Below are 18,730 nucleotides of genomic sequence, written 5' to 3'. Positions count from 1 at the left end.
TCTCTGTGTTTTGCAAATTTTACTATGTCATGTCTTGGTGTTGGCTGGCTCTTGTTGATTTTTTAAATTTTATTTTTTATAAACATATATTTTTATCCCCAGGGGTACAGGTCTGCGAATCGCCAGGTTTACACACTTCACAGCACTCACCATAGCACGTACCCTCCCCAATATCCATAACCCCACCCCCCCTCTCCCAACCCCCTCCCCCCATCAACCCTCAGTTTGTTTTGTGAAATTAAGAGTCACTTATGGTTTGTCTCCCTCCCAATCTCATCTTGTTTCATTTATTCTTCTCCTACCCCCTTAACCCCCCATGTTGCATCTCCTCTCCCTCATATCAGGGAGATCATATGATAGTTGTCTTTCTCCGATTGACTTATGCTCTTGTTGATTTTGATAAGAATTTTCTGTCTCTTCTGGATTTGGATGCCTGTTTCTTTCCCCAGATTAGGGAAGTTTTAGCTGCAATTTAATTAAATAAACCTTCTGCCCCTTTTCTCTCCCTTCCTGTGGGACTCCCATGATACAAAAGTTATTACACACTATGAAGCCGCAGACTTCCTTAAGTCTACATTCATGATCGAATATTTTTCTTCCCCTCTTCTTTTCAGCTTCATTGGCTTCCATAATTTTATCTTCTGTATCACTTATTCTATCCTCTGCTTCTTATGGTCATTATATTTAGTTGGTTTTGCATCTTAGTTATTGCATTTTTTTTATTTTGGCCTGACTAGTTTTTAGGTGTTTTATCTCTGCAATAAGCATCTCTCTGGTTTCTTCTATGCTTTTCTCAAGCCCAGCTCGTATCCTTATGATTGTTGTCTTAAATTCTGGTTCAGGAATATTACTTATACCTATTTTGATTAGCTCCCTGGTCATGGCCCCTTCTTGTTCTTTCTTTTGGGATTAATTCCTCCAACTTGACATTTTGTCTAGGTCTCTGTTTTTGTGTGTTGGGAAAACCTTTGCTTGGTCCTATTTCCTCTAGAGTTGAAGCTTTGTAGCACTCTATGATTAGTAGACCTTGTGCTTGCGGGGTGGAAGGGGGTTGCTGGTCTTCTGGGGGAAGGGCTCTGCTGTTGCTCTGGCTCTCAGTCACACTTGTCCTATTAAAAAAGGCACCTGCAGAGCAATCAGGGCTTGGTGTAAGCAGCTCCAGAATCCACTATGTGCACTATTCTGCTCATTGAAGTCTGTCCATGTTGATGGGAGGGGTAAAAAATGGCGTCAGTCTGCTCTCTTCCCCGGAGAGAGTTCACGTCTGCAGCTGTTCATGAAGCCCTCACATAAAAGTGAACAATCTCCCTTCTTGTGTCCCAGGCTTCTGTCAAAGCCCTGCGTTCACCTTGTCTGTGTCCAAGCCATCTGCCTGTCTGGTGGAGTAGTACTCCTGTGTTTTATCTCAGGCATGCAAATAGTTTTCAAAACTCCAAATTTGGGGGAGCAGTCACAGTGCAGACTGCACTGATCCTCTTTGGGAGGCTCTTGCTGGGCTGTGGCTGGGACAGGTTTGTCACAGAAAAGCAGTCCCCCTACTAAGTAGGGGTTGGGGTTTTATGGTAGAGCATAGCAAAAAGCCAGCATCCAGTAAACTGCCCTCAGCAGGTGTCTTTACTCGTATGTTAATGAACAGGGCAGCTCAACAGTGCCTGCTGGCTCTTTTGTCCCCTCAGAGGCAATGTCACCTCTCCCAAACATACTCCAGAAAGGGGAACAGTTTCTCCCAGGGTGATGCAGGGGATCCTCAGAGCATGATGTCCACTCCTGGGCCTCTGCCCTCCTTCTCCATAGTAACACTGCTATGTCCATCAGGCTCAATTCTAGCAATGGCACAGACTTCTTAAACTTCAGATTTTCAGCTCCACCACTTACAAAAACTTGTGATAATCAGCCCCTTTCATTTTCCCAGTCAGTGGTTTGGGGGAAGTGTTTTCTTGTGTAATCCCCTGTGCACACCTCTCTCTCTCTTTCTCTCTCTCTCTCTCTCATTCTCTGTGATAGGGCTTCCTCCCCTCTACAGCACCAGTGATTCTTTTCTACCCCAGGTCACATCACCACACCTCCTACCTTCTACAATGTGGCTTCTTTTCTCCCCAGATCGATTTTCTGGGTGTTCAGAATGATTTGATAATTATCTACCTGTGTTCAAGAGACAAGACAAACATAAGGTTCTCCTACATGTGTGGATAAATGATGAATGCTTGAATATAGACAGAGATAGATGCCCCAGTGAAAATAAGTTGCCACAGAAAATGGAGAGTATCTGTCTAGGTTGCTTTGCACGTTTCAAATATGCACACCTGATATATGAAGCTCTGACACAACCACTCTACCATTACTACTGCTACTAAATGGCACACTTAGTCCTAGGTCTCTTTGCCTAAGTGAGGGTTGGAGGTAGCACACAGCTGAAAATTTAAGAATCAAGATTGTGGAATAGTGAGCATGGTAGAAAAAGTCATACAGAATCATGTCACTCCTATGAATCTTCAACTGTCTGGCTGAATTCATACAGATGGCCTCCTCCAGAATCAGAGCCCTCTGTGGCTTAGACACACACTCAGATCTGTAGATTTGCATGGAAGTCTGTATTTGAGGTGGTTGGTTACTAATGGGCACTACCCGGCTCTTTCCAGTATCCCTTCTGGTAATGCTTCATAGCTACTAAGAAAATAGAGTCTGGTTTCACAGGAAGACTGGGCCTGCTGCATTGTACCCTATCATATGGCCTCTAGGTAAGGGATGCCCAGAATTATTCAAGAGGGGAGAAATTGTTGCTTAGAGTGTGTAAAGCTCATGTGTTATTCTGTATCTTTTCCACATAATACAGGATTAGAAATACCTGCAAGAGAACGTTACTAGAGGAAGTTCGGGAGATGGAAAGTAGCAGAGCTCAAAGATTTCATCCTATAATATTTAGAAGGAGGTGAGGCTGTTCTCTTTATCCTGACTTTTGTTGAAAAGCTGTTCTCATTTTTTTAAAGATATTTGTTTATTCCAGAGAAAGGAAGAAAGAGCAAGTGGAGGAGGAGAAGAGGGAGAGACTCCCCAGGCAGACCCCACTGCCACTGAATGTGGAGCCTGATGCTGGGCTCGATCCCATGACTCATGAGATCATGGACCTGAGCTGAAACCAAGAGTCAGATGCTTAATGTACTGAGTCTCCCAGGTGGTCCCTGTTCTCCTCATTCTTCCCACATTTCCCTCCCAGGTACTTCCACACTTTCCATGATTTCCCCAAGCTTATTAAGCACATGTCAAACAGGTATCTTGAACTTCACATCCCCAGCAGCACAGACTCCTAGGCTGCCACACTAGCTCCCCCTAATGTCCTCCTTTCAGTGGATGGCAACTTCATTCTTCCAATTTCTCAGGCCAAAAATCCTGAAGTCACGCTCACATCCTCTTTTCTGCTATTCCACACCCATCATGTCAGAAAATCCTGTTGTTCCTACCTCAAAATATACTGAGAATTAGATCACTTAAACTATCTGTACGATCTTGCCCTGGTCCAGCCCCTATCATCTTTCTTCTGATTAGTTCAGTAGCCTCTTAACAGGTATCTCTGCTTCTGGCCCTTCCTGTAGTAATCAGAGGGAAGAGGCTTTGGCAGTGTAAATCAGACATATCACTCCCTGTTCTCTGCCTTTCCACGACCTCCCCTATCACTCAGAAAAAGACAAGACCCTTTCAGTGGCTTATAGTGCCTTACATACTGTCCCTTCATAAACACACATACACATGCACAACTAGTTTGAGATACCTCCTTATGGTTTTCTTTACCAAAAAAAAATTTTTAAATGACTCATTTTGGAAAATCATGTTTCCATTTCACCTCACATGTTTTCAAAGAAAGCTTTGTCCTTTCACAACCTTCCTCGCTATTATTCTAACAGATGGTGCATCAAGTTTGTATATCCTAACTTTATTTTAACTTCTGGTGGTTAGTGGACACCCAGATCTCTGTGTTGAGCCAGAGAATCTGCTAATTTCTGCCACTTTTCCCTGCGTATTGTTGCAAAAAGGTTTAGATATCCAGGGTCTGTGTTCTCCCCTCTAGATGAAGCTGTGGCTACTGGAAGTCAGGGAAGTGCACTGTAGGAGAAAAGGACCAGGGCTTCTCCTAGAATTGTTCTCTTTTTCCCATTCCCTTGGAAGAAGACAACAAATTACACTGTTTGCTTTCACAGTTGTTGCCTTTTTCCCACTGGTCCTGATCTGATGGCCTTGAAGAACAATAGGCCAAATGCTAGAAATTAATGTGTATTAACATTTTTAATCTCTATACCCAAACTATCTCCAGGGAGAGGTCAGTTCCAATGGTCTGCCATAAACTATGTGTTCTTCTGAATGAAAATACCATGCTCCTTCTCAGTAATAACAGACTTCTATTTCAGACACATGAAGCCTGGCATGTCCTCAGGTTTTAGGTGGGCTTTCAGGAATTATAAGGCAAAGAATTAGTCTTTAACTATACTGAATGCCTGCTATATTTGGAGTACTGTGTTAAGCATGGAGATGGTGTGACCTGGGTAAAGAGGACAAAATGCACTTTTTAAAAAATTTTTGAGTTTGAGGAGTTCTAACTCAACACACACAAAACAGATAATCATATCAAAAAATGGGCAGAAGATATGAACAGACACTTCTCCAATGAAGACATACAAATGGCTATCAGACACATGAAAATATGTTCATCATCACTAGCCATCAGGGAGATTCAAATTAAAACCACATTGAGATACCACCTTATACCAGTTAGAATGGCCAAAATTAGCAAGACAGGAAACAACATGTGTTGGAGAGGATGTGGAGAAAGGAGAACCCTCTTACACTGTTGGTGGGAATGCAAGTTGGTGCAGCCACTTTGGAGAACAGTGTAGAGAGTCCTCAAGAAATTAAAAGTAGAGCTTCCCTATGACCCTGCCATTGCACTACTGGGTGTTTACCCCAAAGATACAGATGAAGTGAAAAGAAGGGCCATCTGTACCCCCAATGTTTTTAGCGGCAATGGCCATGGTCGCCAAACTGTGGAAAGAACCAAGATGCCCTTCAACAGATGAATGGATAAGGAAGATGTGGTCCATATACACTATGGAGTATTATGCCTCTATCAGAAAGGATGAATAGCCAACTTTTGTAGCAACATGGACGGGACTGGAAGAGATTATGCTGAGTGAAATAAGTCAAGCAGAGAGAGTCAATTATCATATGGTTTCACTTATTTGTGGAGCATAACAAATAACATGGAGGACATGGAGAGATGGAGAGGAGAAGGGAGGTGAGGGAAATTGGAAGGGGAGGTGAACCATGAGAGACTATGGACTCTGAAAAACAACCTGAGGGTCTTGAAGGGGCGAGGGGTGGGAGGTTGGGGGAACTAGGTGGTAGGTATTGGAGAGGGTATGTATTGCATGGAGCACTGGGTGTGGTGCAAAAACAATGAATACTGTTACACTGAAAAGAAATTAAAAAAATAAAAATTAAAAAAAAACATCAAATGTTGGGGGAAAAATTTTTATTTTGAAAGAAGCAGGGGCACCTGGGTGGCTCAGTGTGTTAAGCCTCTGCCTTCTGCTCAGGTCATGATCTCAGGGTCCTGGAATCAAGCCCTGCATTGGGCTCTCTGCTCAGCAGGGAGGGGGTCTGCTTCCCCCCTCCCTTGCCTACTTGTGATCTCCCTCTCTGTCAAATAAATAAAATTAAAAAAAATAAAAGCAAAATTGGAAGTATGGGCAAATCTAAAGTAAATGAGTGAAGTGATTAATTAACACTCACCTATATGGCACCTATTGAGTACTCAGCACTGACAGTACCACCTGTTGGCAAGGATGAGGAGCAACTGTAACTCTTGAACAATCAGTCTGGGCAACTGGCCATTTCTAATCAATTTAAAGAAATGCTTATCCCCATGACCCAACAATTCCATTTCTAGGCATTTACCCAAGAGACTTCTAAATATGTGCCCACATATCCAGGTACACAATACAGAAAGATTCCCAACTCAGGTACAACCCAAAAATATTTCACTAAGATACATTATAATGAAACTGTCAAAAATCAAACACAAAGAATCTTGAAAGCAACAAAAGAAAAGAAGCTAATCACACGCAAGGGAACTCTATGAACAGATTTCTCAGAACAAACCTTGGAAGCCAAGAGTGGGTAGGATGCTATATTAAAAATGCTGAAGGAGGGGCGCCTGGGTGGCTCAGTAGGTTAAAGCCTCTGCCTTCGGCTCAGGTCATGATCCCAGGGTCCTAGGATTGAGCCCCGCATTGGGCTCTCTGCTCAGCGGGGAGCCTGCTTCCCTCCTTTCTCTCTGCCTGCCTCTCTGCCTACTTGTGATCTCTCTCTGTCAAATTAATAAATTTAAAAAAAAAGAAAAAAAATGCTGAAGGAAAAACAACTACCAACCAAGAATATTGTATCCAGCAAAGCTGGAATTGAAAGTTTTCCAGACAAACAAAAGCTAAAGAAGTTCCTCCCCACTGACCTGTCATTACAAGAAATGTTAAAGGGACGTCTTTAAACTGAAATGAAAGGGCACTAGTCAGTAATAGAAAAGCATGAAATTATAAATCTCATTGGTAAAGTTTAATGTATAGTAAAGTTCAGAATAATCTGATGTTGTAAAGGTGATGGATAAATCATTTCTAAAGCTAATATGAAGGTTAAAAGACAAAAGTAGTAGAAACTATAGTTGTAATCATTTGTTAGTAGGTACACGAGAAAAAATGTAAATGATGACATCAAAAACATAAAAAGTGATGAAGAGGGTAAAAATGCAGACCTTTAGAATGCATTTGAACTTCAGTTGTTACCAACTTAAAATAGACTTAAAATATAAATAATTTTATGTAAGTTTCATGGTAACCACAGAACACAAAAACCTATAGTAAATACACACACACACACACACACACACACACACACACACACACACAAAAGAGAAAGGAATCTAAGCATACCACTACAGAAAATCATCAAATCATAAAGAGAAGAAGAAATGAAGGAACAAAGGAATTACTAAATAACAGCAAACAAAGAACAAAATGGCCATAAGTATACACAGGCATATCTTGTTTTACTGTGCTTTTCCTTATGGCATTTCACAGATACGGCTTTCTCCCCCGACCTTTTTTTTTTTTTTAAACAAATTGAAAGTTTGTGGAATACCCTGTCCACAGATCTGTTGATGCCATTTTTCCAACAGCACTTGCTCACTTCATGTCTCTGTCACATTGTGGTAATTTGACAATATTGCATACTTTTTCATTATTTTTTATGGTGATCTGTGAACAGTGACTGTGACTTGCTGAAAGTTCAAGTGATGGTAGGCATACATTAACAATAAATTATTTTTAATTAAGGTATGTACATTGTTCTTTTTAGGCATAATGCAATGATACACTTAAGAGACTACAATATAGTGCAAACATAACTTTTATATGTATAGGGAAAGCAAAAAATCCACTTGACTCAATATATTGCAATATTAGCTATATTGCGGTAGTCTGAAACCAAGCCTGCAGTATCACTGAGGTGTGCCTATGGCTGTGAGTAATTTCTTTAAACATAACTAGACTAAATTATCCAATCAAAAGACAAAGGATGGCTGAATGGATTGAAAAACAAAAGCCACCTATATGTTGCCTACAGGAGACTCACTTCAGATGTAAGGACACACAGAGAATGAAGGTGAAGGGATGGAAAATTATATTCCACATGAATGGAAACCAAAAGAAATCTATGATAGCTATACTTATATCAGACAAAGCAGAATTAAAAACAAGAGACAAAGGCATTACATAATGATAAAGGGGTCAGTCCAATAAGAGGATATGATATTTGTAAATATTTATGCACCCAACATAGGAGCACTACATGTATAAAGCAAATATTGACAGACCCAAAAGGAGAAATAAACAGCTATATAATAATAATAAGGGATTTAATACCCTACTTTCATCAATGAATAGATCTTTTAGACAGAAAATCAGTAAGGAAATATTGTCCTTAAATACCCCATTAGACAATTGGCTTAACAGATACACACACAACATTCCATCCCAAAGCAAGAGAACGTACATTCTTCTCAAGTGAACATGGAACAACCTCCAAGATAGGTCATACATTAAGCCACAAAACAAATCTTAGTAAATTTAAGAAGATTGAAATCCTATCAAGCATCTTTTCCAACCACACTGGTGTAAAACTGGAAATCAACTGCAAGAAGAAAACTGGAAAATTCACAATGTGTGGAGATTAAATAACATACAACTGAACAACCAGTGGATCAAAAAAGAAACTGAAAAAGAAAAATACATCTAGAGACAAATGCAAATGGGAAGGCAACATGGGGTGCAGTAAAAGCAGCTCTATGGAGGGACATTCATTACAATAAATACCAACATTAAGATACAAAGACATCTCACATTAAAAACTTCATGCTTACACTTTAAGGAACTAGGAAAAGAAGAACAAACTAAACCTCAAGTTAGCAGAAGGAAGAAAATAGTTAACTAAGATCAGAGCAGAAATAAGTGAAAGAGAGACAAAATAATACAGAAAAGATCAATTAATGACTTTTTTTAAATAGACAAAATAGATAAACTTTTGGTTAGACTTGTGAAGAAAAAAAGAGCAAGGACTCAAATCAGAAATGAAAGAGGAGACATTACAACCGATACCACAGACATACAGAGGATCACAAAGCACTACTACAGAACCAAAGCAACCTTGAAGAAGAACAAAGCTGGAGGCATCACACTTTCAGATTTCAAACTATATTACAAAGCAATTATATGACATTTTACTATAAAGTAATATATATCACTGTAGCAATCAAAACAGTATGGTACTGGTATAAAAAACAGATCTGGGAGATTGAAACACAGGCAAATAGTTTTGTTAAACTGTACTTTAAAGATTTATGCATTTTATCACATACAAAATGAACCTCAAAAGTAAGAAACCAAACTGAAAATATAAACACAATATACAATGTACAAAAATAAAGTTCACATAACAAAGGGCTAGCCTCCCAAATAGATAAATTGTTTCCAGAAATCGTAAAACCAAACACCTAAGCAGTAGAAAATTAGGCAAAGTATAAACAGTTCACAGGAAAGGAAATACTAAAGTTTCTTAAACATATGAAAATATCCTCAACTTTACTCATAATAAGAAATGAAAATGCTAAGTATACAGGGATATTTTTAATCAATCATTGTTGGCCACCCTTGGTTGGTGAAAACTTGGGAAAGGAAAGAATTAAGGTAATTTAGCAATATCTATCAGAAATACAATTGCATATGGCCTTTGACTCAGTAATTCCATTTCTGGGGATGTACCACCCCTTCTCATCCTCCCAATACTCACATATGTCCTAGTGTTAGGGACTGCAGCAGTATTTGGAACAACCACCATTTAGGAACAACCACACCCATGTACACATTCACAAACTACAGTACTCTCTAGTTGTGAAAAGGAGTCAGGAAGCTTTCTGTGTTCTGAAGTGCAAATGATTCCAGGATGTATTAACAGAAAAGAAAAAAAAAAGTTGAATCCTTTGTACAATATGCAACCTTTAGTGCAAAAGGGCAGGGATAATGACATCTGAGCACTTTTCCTTCTAAAGCAACTCTGCAAAACTAGCTAAGAGACCACTAGGAGTGATTACTGGTAAGCAACAGAGGTGAGGAACCAGGAAGATGGGAAAAGGAAGTAGAATGTTTATTCTCTACGTTTACATATTTTCTCTTTAAAATTTTTTTTAATTTTTTATTTTTTCAGCATAACAGTATTCATTATTTTTGCACCACACCCAGTGCTCCATGTAATCCGTGCCCTCTACAATACCCACCACCTGGTGCCCCCAACCTCCCACCCCCCACCCCTTCAAAATTCTCAGATCGTTTTTCAGAGTCCATAGTCTCTCATGGTTCACCTCCCCTTCCAATTTCCCTCAACTCCCTTCTCCTCTCCATCTCCCCTTGTCCTCCATGCTATTTGTTATGCTCCACAAATAAGTGAAACCATATGATAATAGAACTACCCTATGACCCTGCAATTGCACTGCTGGGTATTTACCCTAAAGATACAAACGTAGTGATCCGAAGGGGCACGTGCACCCGAATGTTTATAGCAGCAATGTCTACAATAGCCAAACTATGGAAAGAACCTAGATGTCCATCTACAGACGAATGGATAAAGAAGATGTGGTATATATACACAATGGAATACTATGCAGCCATCAAAAGAAATGAAATCTTGCCATTTGCGACGACGTGGATGGAACTAGAGGGTATCATGCTTAGCAAAATAAGTCAATCAGAGAAAGACAACTATCATATGATCTCCCTGATATGAGGGAGAGGAGATGCAACATGGGGGGTTGAGGGGGTAGGAGAAGAGTAAATGAAACAAGATGGGATTGGGAGGGAGACAAACCATAAGTGACTCTTAATCTCACAAAACAAACTGAGGGTTGATGGGGGGAGGGGGTTGGGAGAGGGGGGTGGGGTTATGGATATTGGGGAGGGTATGTACTATGGTGAGTAGTGTAGTAGTAGTAGTAGTATGCTGTGAAGTGTGTAAACCTGGTGATTCTCAGACCTGTACCCCTGGGGATAAAAATATATGTTTATAAAGCTGTAAAAAAAAAAAAAAAAAAGAAAAAAGGATGAATACCCAAGTTTTGTAGCAACATGGACGGGACTGGAAGAGATTATGCTGAGTGAAATAAGTCAAGCAGAGAGAGTCAATTATCATATGGTCTCTTTAAATTTTTAATGATGTAAATGCTTTATATGTGACAAATTTAACAGAGACAGACAGAGAGGAAGTGGAAGACAGGGAGAGGAAGAAAGGGAGAAAACAAGGAGGGAATGCAAATGAGTAAGTGGTTTCTGGAGAGCCCAGAGCCCAGTGCTCTTCAACTCCTGGATATACAAACAAAAGTAAAATCCTAATCTGAGTCTTTCAACAACTTTGGAAAATTCCAACCTTTTTTATGATTAACTTTTTTTTTTTTTTAATTCTGGTTCAGAACATTATCACCTTCATTCTAGAGAGGACTTCAAAGGGGGAAGTCAGTAGTCAGTCCCAAGGCCATGCCCCTTGGTAATGACTTTTGACTTGTACCACCCCAGGAGCTGCTCCTTCAGACAGTCCTTAGAAACCTTCCTCTGAGTCACAAAAGGGAAGCTGGCTGTAGAGGAGGCCCTCTTCCCACAGGAGGGCATGGGATAGAGGTACAGTTGTGGTTGTTGAAAACAGCTGCAATTTGTCACACCAGCTGTGAGTCCCTCAGATCTCTGGAAATACCAGGATACATGGCAAATCCTCAAACAGAAAAAGGCCCCTATGGCCTGATGACATCTTAGAAGTGAGAAAACAGAGCAGCTTAGGTTGTATGGGGTTTGTTGTTGTTGTTTACCCTATTTTTCAGGCTTATAGAGAAAAAAAGAAGAAACCATGGACTTCCCTAATTATGCCGCTCTGTTTACCCACAATGATTCCACAACTCTTTGAAATTTAGACAGTAGTGAACTTGGGGCTTCCAGTGCAGTTCCATAGTAAGCCTTGGAGGGTTTAGAGAAGGTGTTTCTTGTGCCTAAAGCTGACTGACCCTTCTTGATACACATTGTTCAGAGTCTTGAACCAGGAAATTGAGACAGATTTTGAAAATACACACCATAAAATCTCTAAGGTGCTCTGGGAGGCCAGAGGACTGACAGGACTTGCATCGTTCCATTCAATTCCTGAGGTTGTGGGGGGGCAGTTAGGAGAGCTATATATAAGAAATGTTCACAAGGAGAACCCCTATTTTAGATGAAGCACCTTGCTGAGTGTCTGGATAATATAAATTTTATTTTAAATATATGAACACTCTCCAAAAAAGAGGAAGACTTTTTTTTCTTTTACCTTGTACCTCCCCCTCCCATAAATTTCTTTGAAATCTGTTCGAATGAACTAAAGCGAGGCTATGATTGATTTACTCACAGGGTGGAGGCAAAAAAGGTCCAAATGTTCCTAGCCACCCCGCCACAAGAGATAGTCTTCCAGAGTGAATCTTTTGATCGAAGCATCCCACGTAAGTAATGTACTGTACATCAGGCCACAAGCTGAGACTCCACCTACCGACATGAAGGGTGGGTAATGCAATGTTAGGTGCTTCTTGAGGAGATGAGGCCAAGTAAAATGAGCCATACAAAAAGACAAGTATTGTATGATTCTACTGATATGAGGTACTTAGAGTAGCCAAATTCATAGAGACAGAAAGGAGAATGGGGGTTTCCAGGGGATGGGGATGGGGGGCAGTGGAGTGGGGACTTGGTGTTTAATGGGCACAGTTTCAGTTTGGGAAGATGGAAAGAGGTTTGCAGATGGATGATGATGACGGTTCCACAGCACTATGAATGTACTTACTGCCCCTGAACTGTACACTTAAACACCATTCAGATGGTAAATTTTATGTAACATTTTACCACAAATTTTTTAAAGGAAACTACCTGTGGTGTTAAATGTGTTTTTAAAAAGTAAGGTAGTTGTCATAGGGCAGGAAGGCTCAACTGGATTCATCAAATTCATGTTCTTGGCCTAAAGCCAGTGCAGTCAGAAAAGAAGCAGTTCCTGGTCAACCATTCCTGAATGATAACATCCTTAAATGTAACATCCTCACATTCTCAAGATCCTCTTACAGACTCCCAACATACCATTTAAAATGGAAAAATGGTATCTGGCTCCAAATAACTTTTATCCTTAGAAAACTTATGTACCCTTTTTGGGGGTATGATGTTAACATAGCCCACGTTGGACATGAAAACCATTAGAAGTTATTTCATTTTCCTGTCATTTAATAAGAAATACATCGGAGAAGTACCTACATGAAAGATTTAGGTCCTCTGTGACTCCTATCTGGTAACATGAGTGCTGAATACTAGATTCTTGAATTACCTTTTTTTTTTCATATCTCTGAGATTTATGTGTCTCTGGATTGATCGCTCTTTCTCCTTTGCACGTACACACACTTCTTCCTATTATGTGTCCAGCATTTTGCTTTTCCCCCTCTCCCTACATATTTTTAAGGAACAGAACCTGAAAGGTAACCGAAAGTAAAAAATGTACCAGGACAAGAAAACAAAGTACAGCAGATGTCTTAAGGATTAGGATTAACATTTCTCTAATCTTTCAAAAATGATGACCTTGATTTCTACATCCCAGAGAAAAATGGGCCAAAAATGAAATTCCTCAGCTGCCAGCCACTCCCACCCACACACTCTGCCTTCCTGTTTCTTTCCACAGACTGCCTCTCATGCCGGTGCGTGGCCACTGACTCCATTTGCTCTTGCGTACCCAAGAACCTCATTCCCGTCATTCTTTCCTTTATCTCCTATGTCACCACTTTTTCACTCTTCTCTACTAGATCATTCTTACCAGCATAAAAAAGGTTGTCTCAAAGAGTAGAACTTTCTCTGGACCACACCTCACCCATTAGAACATGCTTCATATTTCTTGAACTCCTTTGCAACAACAGTTCTTGGTCAAATGGTCTGTATCCATTTTCTCCAAATCCCCTTCTTCCATTCCCCCTTAAACTCACTCCATCATACCTTCACTCCTACTACTTAACTGACATTTTTCCAGTCAAGGCTACCAATGATGTCCAAAACTGAGCCCTTGGTCTCCTCTCCCACCAAGACTGTTCCATCTGCAGTCTTCACCTGAAGACAACTGCACGTTTCCAATTGCTCAAGCCAAAATCCTTGTAGTCCTTTTAATTCTTCTAATGTATTAGATGTCTCTGCCATCACATTGTATTTAGAGATAGACCATGTCTCACTCACACCCCTATGGCATCTTGGTCTGGACCACCATGACCTGCCCGTGTTACTGCAACAATCTCTTAACAAGTCTCCTGCTTCTACCCTTGACTCTTGTACAGCAGCCAAAGTGATGCATTTAAAATCATGTCAGCATAGGCACATCAACTTTCCATACATCAAAATCCTGTAACGGCTATCATCACATTCAATATAAAAGCCTTACAATGGCCAAAAAAGACTTACTTGATCTGGACCCTGTTACTTTCCTGGTGTCATCTAATCTTCTTCCTCCTTCATTGCACTCCAACCTCTGTGCTCTTCTTATATCAGGAATTCTCCCACCCCAGGGCATTTGCACTGGCTGACACTTCAGCCTAGAAAACAAACCTCTCGTTATCTGTGTTGCTCACTCTCTCTTACTTCAAGTCTTTGCCCAAATATTACCTTCTTAATGAAACCTACGTTGACCTCTCTATTGCTACACAATCCCAACCGATTTCAGCTTTTTCCTTTGTTCATAGCTCTTTAGTATACTCTTGGGTACTATATGATTAACTATTTGTTATATGCTTATTATCTTCATGGGCTAACATATTTATATTGCTAGAATGTAAGCTCTGTAAGAACAAGGATTTTTGCCTCACTAATTTATTCCAAGAATGAATATACATAGTAGACACTCAGTACAATCTTTCTGAATGAACTAATTGACTAACAAGAGTCCAAGCAGGATTACATATACTAACAAATCGCCATTTCTTCTTCCATCAGTCCAATATCAACTATAAATACATACAAAATGGAGCCAGTATTTGTTGGGCACATACTTGATCTTGGCCACTGTTGAATACTGGGCCTTTATTGCACTGAATATTTGGAGCCACCATATGGAGACAGTTATTAACTACTTGTTGAATGACAAGCTAATTGATTGAATCCTCATTTTGCAAGGAAGGAAATGATGGTTCAGCAAATTTAGTCACTTGCCTTAATTTAGTCACTTGCCTTGGATTATATAACTAGAAATGACTAAAAGACAGACTGGAACTTCGGTCTGTCTCTTTCCAAAGTGGCACATTGCTCAGTTCCATGGGAATTCAGCTGACATATGGGAATCAGATGGGCAACTGCATCCCAGCTCTGCCTCTTGACTTGCTATGCAACACAAGGCATGTTACTTACCCTCTCTGAGCTGCCCTAGTTCTACCTTTTTGGTATTTCATGCTACTGGGGTCACTGTAGGTAATATGGGATGTTAAAGGACATGTGTATCCAGATTTGAACAGAGGGATAAGTGTTTATGCAGGAATCACATGGTCCTAAAACCACTACCAAAAGTTTTGTAATATATGAAGATATGAAGGACTTTAAAATGTCGTGGAATATATATGAGAAATAGAAAAGTATATTTCAGTTACCTTAAAAAATACTTAAAAAATATTGTATAGGAAAAAATTTATTTTCATGACTCACTTTTTAAAAATGGCAAAATAGAAAATACTATTGGACAGCTAGAAATTGTATAGGATTATAAGAGATTTTAAGGTGTGTTCTCTATGACATTTTTTGTTGCTGGAGGTGAAGTTCCTCAGCCAGTTTTTAGGTTTTTGGATCCTGTATGTTTTTCTGTGCTTCACCACAATATTAACTTGAATTTGTAAAGTGCTCTGAGCTCCTCAAATAAGAAGTAGAGGTTCTGGGGCACCTGGGTGGCTCAGTGGTTGAAGCCTCTGCCTTCAGCTCAGGTCATGATCTCAGGGTCCTGGGATCGAGCCCCACATCGGGCTCTCTGCTCACAGCAGGGAGCCTGCCTCCTCCTCCTCTCTCTCTCTGCCTGCCTCTCTGCCTACTCATGATCTGTCTGTCAAATAAATAAAAAAAAAAATCTTAAAAAAAAGAAGTAGAGGTTCTCTGTTAATTGCAATTAATAATTCTTCCTTGAGCCAGAAAATTTTGACTTTAAGATTTTATCAGACTCTCAAAATTTACAATGAAGTGAACTAAATAAGATGATTATGCCAAAATAATAAGAAATGACATGGTTGATTCTGAAATCTGCTAAACGTTTTACCAGGTGAAGGGGGGAAAATAACTTGAAAATTCCTCATACTTCACTTCTATCTCCCTCTCCTTACCTCCCCTGCCTCTGTCCCCCGTCCTCCCAGATTCTGGCTGCAGCTGAGCATTTAGAAAGCTGATGCACTGGGAAACCACCCCAGGAAAGTTCAGGAGTTGGGTACATGGGTGGCTTTCCCCAGACCCCATCATTACTTTGTGGCTGTCAGAACTTCCTGAAAGATTAAGAAAGTGGGAAAGGCTAAGAGTTGGAAGCTTCCTCTGAGCTCCTCATTTGGATGTAAATGGAAGCTAAAGGTTCATCAGGCAGAAACTGGTGACCTAATGGTGCATCTTTGTCAGGCTGAGGGGTAAAGGCTGGACAGGTGGAGGATCCTGGTCCCGGTTGTCCCTCTTCAGCTCTCTCTCCTCCCAGAGAACACAGAGGATTGGAAAACCAGCCCAGATTTCCAAAAGATACCATTTATTTCTGAGTTAGCAGCAGATACTGTTTTCTGTGGCCAGATCTTTATACAATTTAGGGAAACTTTTTAGGAAAATTAGGTTTAAATGAAAATATTTAGAATGAGTAAAAAAAAATCAAAACAAATCACTAGTATACAAAAGAAAATTCTAAGACATTATCTACCCTTGAATGGAGGCAATGTGGCTGAAACTTCATCAGCTCACAAAAGATCCTCTCTGTGTACACATCTTGTAAAAACTAAGAAATATTTTTCCAGGCCATATCCAAAATATTCTTTTCAGACCCTCCTGGGTCCCTGGGGTTAAGACAAGAATTAAAAATAGGAGAAAAGGTTTTATCTCTGTCAAAGTGGGGACAGAGTGGGGAGAGACAATTTAAAATGCTATCACATCTTCCATTTAAAATGGTGGCGGGGGAGTAAATGAAGAAGACGGGGTTAAGTTTTAATTTGTTCATTTTTATGTTCCTCCTTGTTTTTGTGATTAGTACATTTAATGTAAAAATGGACAGCTGTTTTTTCACCTTTGGCTGTTGGCATGTCTGACATAAAGTGGGCCCACTCTCCAAAAGAGGAGGCCTCTGAATGCTCCGAAATGCTGCCTCTGGGTTTTCCTGCTATACCTGCAGGCCCTGTCCTGCAGTATTATGTTCTTCAGAGCCCCTCAGAGCATCCCTGGATCCACTGGGGAAACACTTGGGTGGTTCTAAAAAATGCCAAAGTTTCACCTTGATTGTGATTGAGTTCCTCTCAGTGGGCAGGAAAGAGAAGGAAGCCCATCCCCAGCCATTGGGAGCTATTGCTACCAGCACCCACCCACAGGCTGTGGTTCAGTTGGCCTCAACAGTGGTTCTCTGTGCCTTGTACTGAGGTCAGCAGCAGGTGCATCAGCTGGAAAGTTGTTAGAAATGTCAGTTCCTGAGCCCCTGCAGCAGACTTACTAAACCAGAAATTCTGGAGGTGGGACCAGTGGTCACCAAGTGAATTCTGGTGCACAATGAAGTGTGAGAACCACTGGTCCAAGTGTTGGTACTGGACCCTGGGATTTTACCAGCTTTCAGGAGATGCTACTGAGGGGAGAGGTCTGGGACACTTATCTTTCCTTCCACACAGAAGCACCGCAGTTAATCCAATAATCCAATAATGGATAGAAGTTACTTTTCTTCTTTCAAATGTGGCCCCCAAAATGGGTATGTTTAAAGGACTCCCCTAAGTGGTTCTTTAATATAGCCAAATCTGCAAGGTGCTGCATTACCGTTCTCTCATCATACCTCACCGCTTTACCTGTGTCTGTTACTGGCCTGGCTGATGTGGCTAGTTGTTGTCCAATGTGTCCAATGGCCAATTCATCTCCGTTGGGTAGGAGTCTTACTTTCTGCTAGCAGAACGCTCCCTGTGCATTAGTGCTCCTAACAGAGTTCCCTGTGCTTTACATTTTCAGGTGGGTATGCGTTTTCTCAAGTAGAACAAGCTGTGATCACTCAAGAAGAACTAATCCGTTCTTACAACACTACTAAAAGCAAACAGGATAAGGTAACTATGGACTCTTCCCACTCCAGATAGAAGTAAGGCTCAGACCACGACATCCTGTGTTCTCATGTCCATCCCGGAGACTGCAGAACATGCCAACAGCCCAAACACTCATTTCTTGTGGCTCTGGGCACAGTTTGTTATTTATGTATCAACTGAGTCGCAATCCTTGGATATACATAATGGGGGAAGCCTATTTTTCTTAATTTTTCTTCAGTGTTTTATCTAACCTGTTTACTTTTCTGTTGTTTTGAGATAATTTGTCAGTTCAGTCTGAAGTACAAAATTAAAGGCATTTTGTTTCACTAAAATGTAAGCTTTGGTGCAAGTTGTTTCAGGAGAAAAGGATAAAAGGCCATGATGCATAACAAGCCTATCTTAGTTGAAAAGGAGCCACACAGAAAACTCACAGATTAAGGTGGCATATAAAGGAAGCATATAAAAGCATATAAAATATAAAAATATAAAAAATATAAAGTATTTTTCTAAATAGTATGTCCTGTCACTCTGAATCATATCTTATTTGTAGGAAATTTGCACAGTATTCTTGATTTTTTTAAAAGATTTAATTTATTTATTTGACAAAGAGAAAGGGAACACAAGCAGTGGGGAGAAGGAGAAGCAGACTCCCCTCTGAGCAGGGAGCCCAATGTGGGACTTAATCCAAGGACCCTGGTATCATGACCTGAGCCGAAGGCAGATGCTTAATGACTGAGCCACCCAGGTACCCATCTTGATTTTTTAAGGAATTCACATAATAGGTATAATATACTATAATCTCAGGTTTCAAAATCAGTGTGCAAAAATCAACCTATCTCATTATTT

At 40.3% G+C, this 18,730-nt stretch overlaps 1 protein-coding gene across 1 annotated transcript in view; it reads left to right on the top strand.

Annotated features, from left to right (window-relative positions):
* LOC125096203 (phospholipid-transporting ATPase IB-like) overlaps window positions 1-18,205 on the top strand; it is a 220,820-nt gene extending 202,615 nt beyond the window's left edge. The window contains 3 exon segments of the mRNA XM_047722951.1: window positions 2,834-2,929; window positions 12,015-12,103; window positions 17,817-18,205. Of these exon segments, the coding sequence (XP_047578907.1) occupies window positions 2,834-2,929; window positions 12,015-12,103; window positions 17,817-17,938 (307 nt within the window). The 3' untranslated portion in view covers window positions 17,939-18,205.
* Window positions 18,206-18,730: the final 525 nt, after the last annotated feature.

Source organism: Lutra lutra, chromosome 3, assembly GCF_902655055.1.
Source record: "Lutra lutra chromosome 3, mLutLut1.2, whole genome shotgun sequence".
Lineage (NCBI taxonomy): Eukaryota > Metazoa > Chordata > Mammalia > Carnivora > Mustelidae > Lutra > Lutra lutra.
Note: the sequence above shows the minus strand (reverse complement) of the source record. Positions and strands in the feature narration are given on the sequence as shown.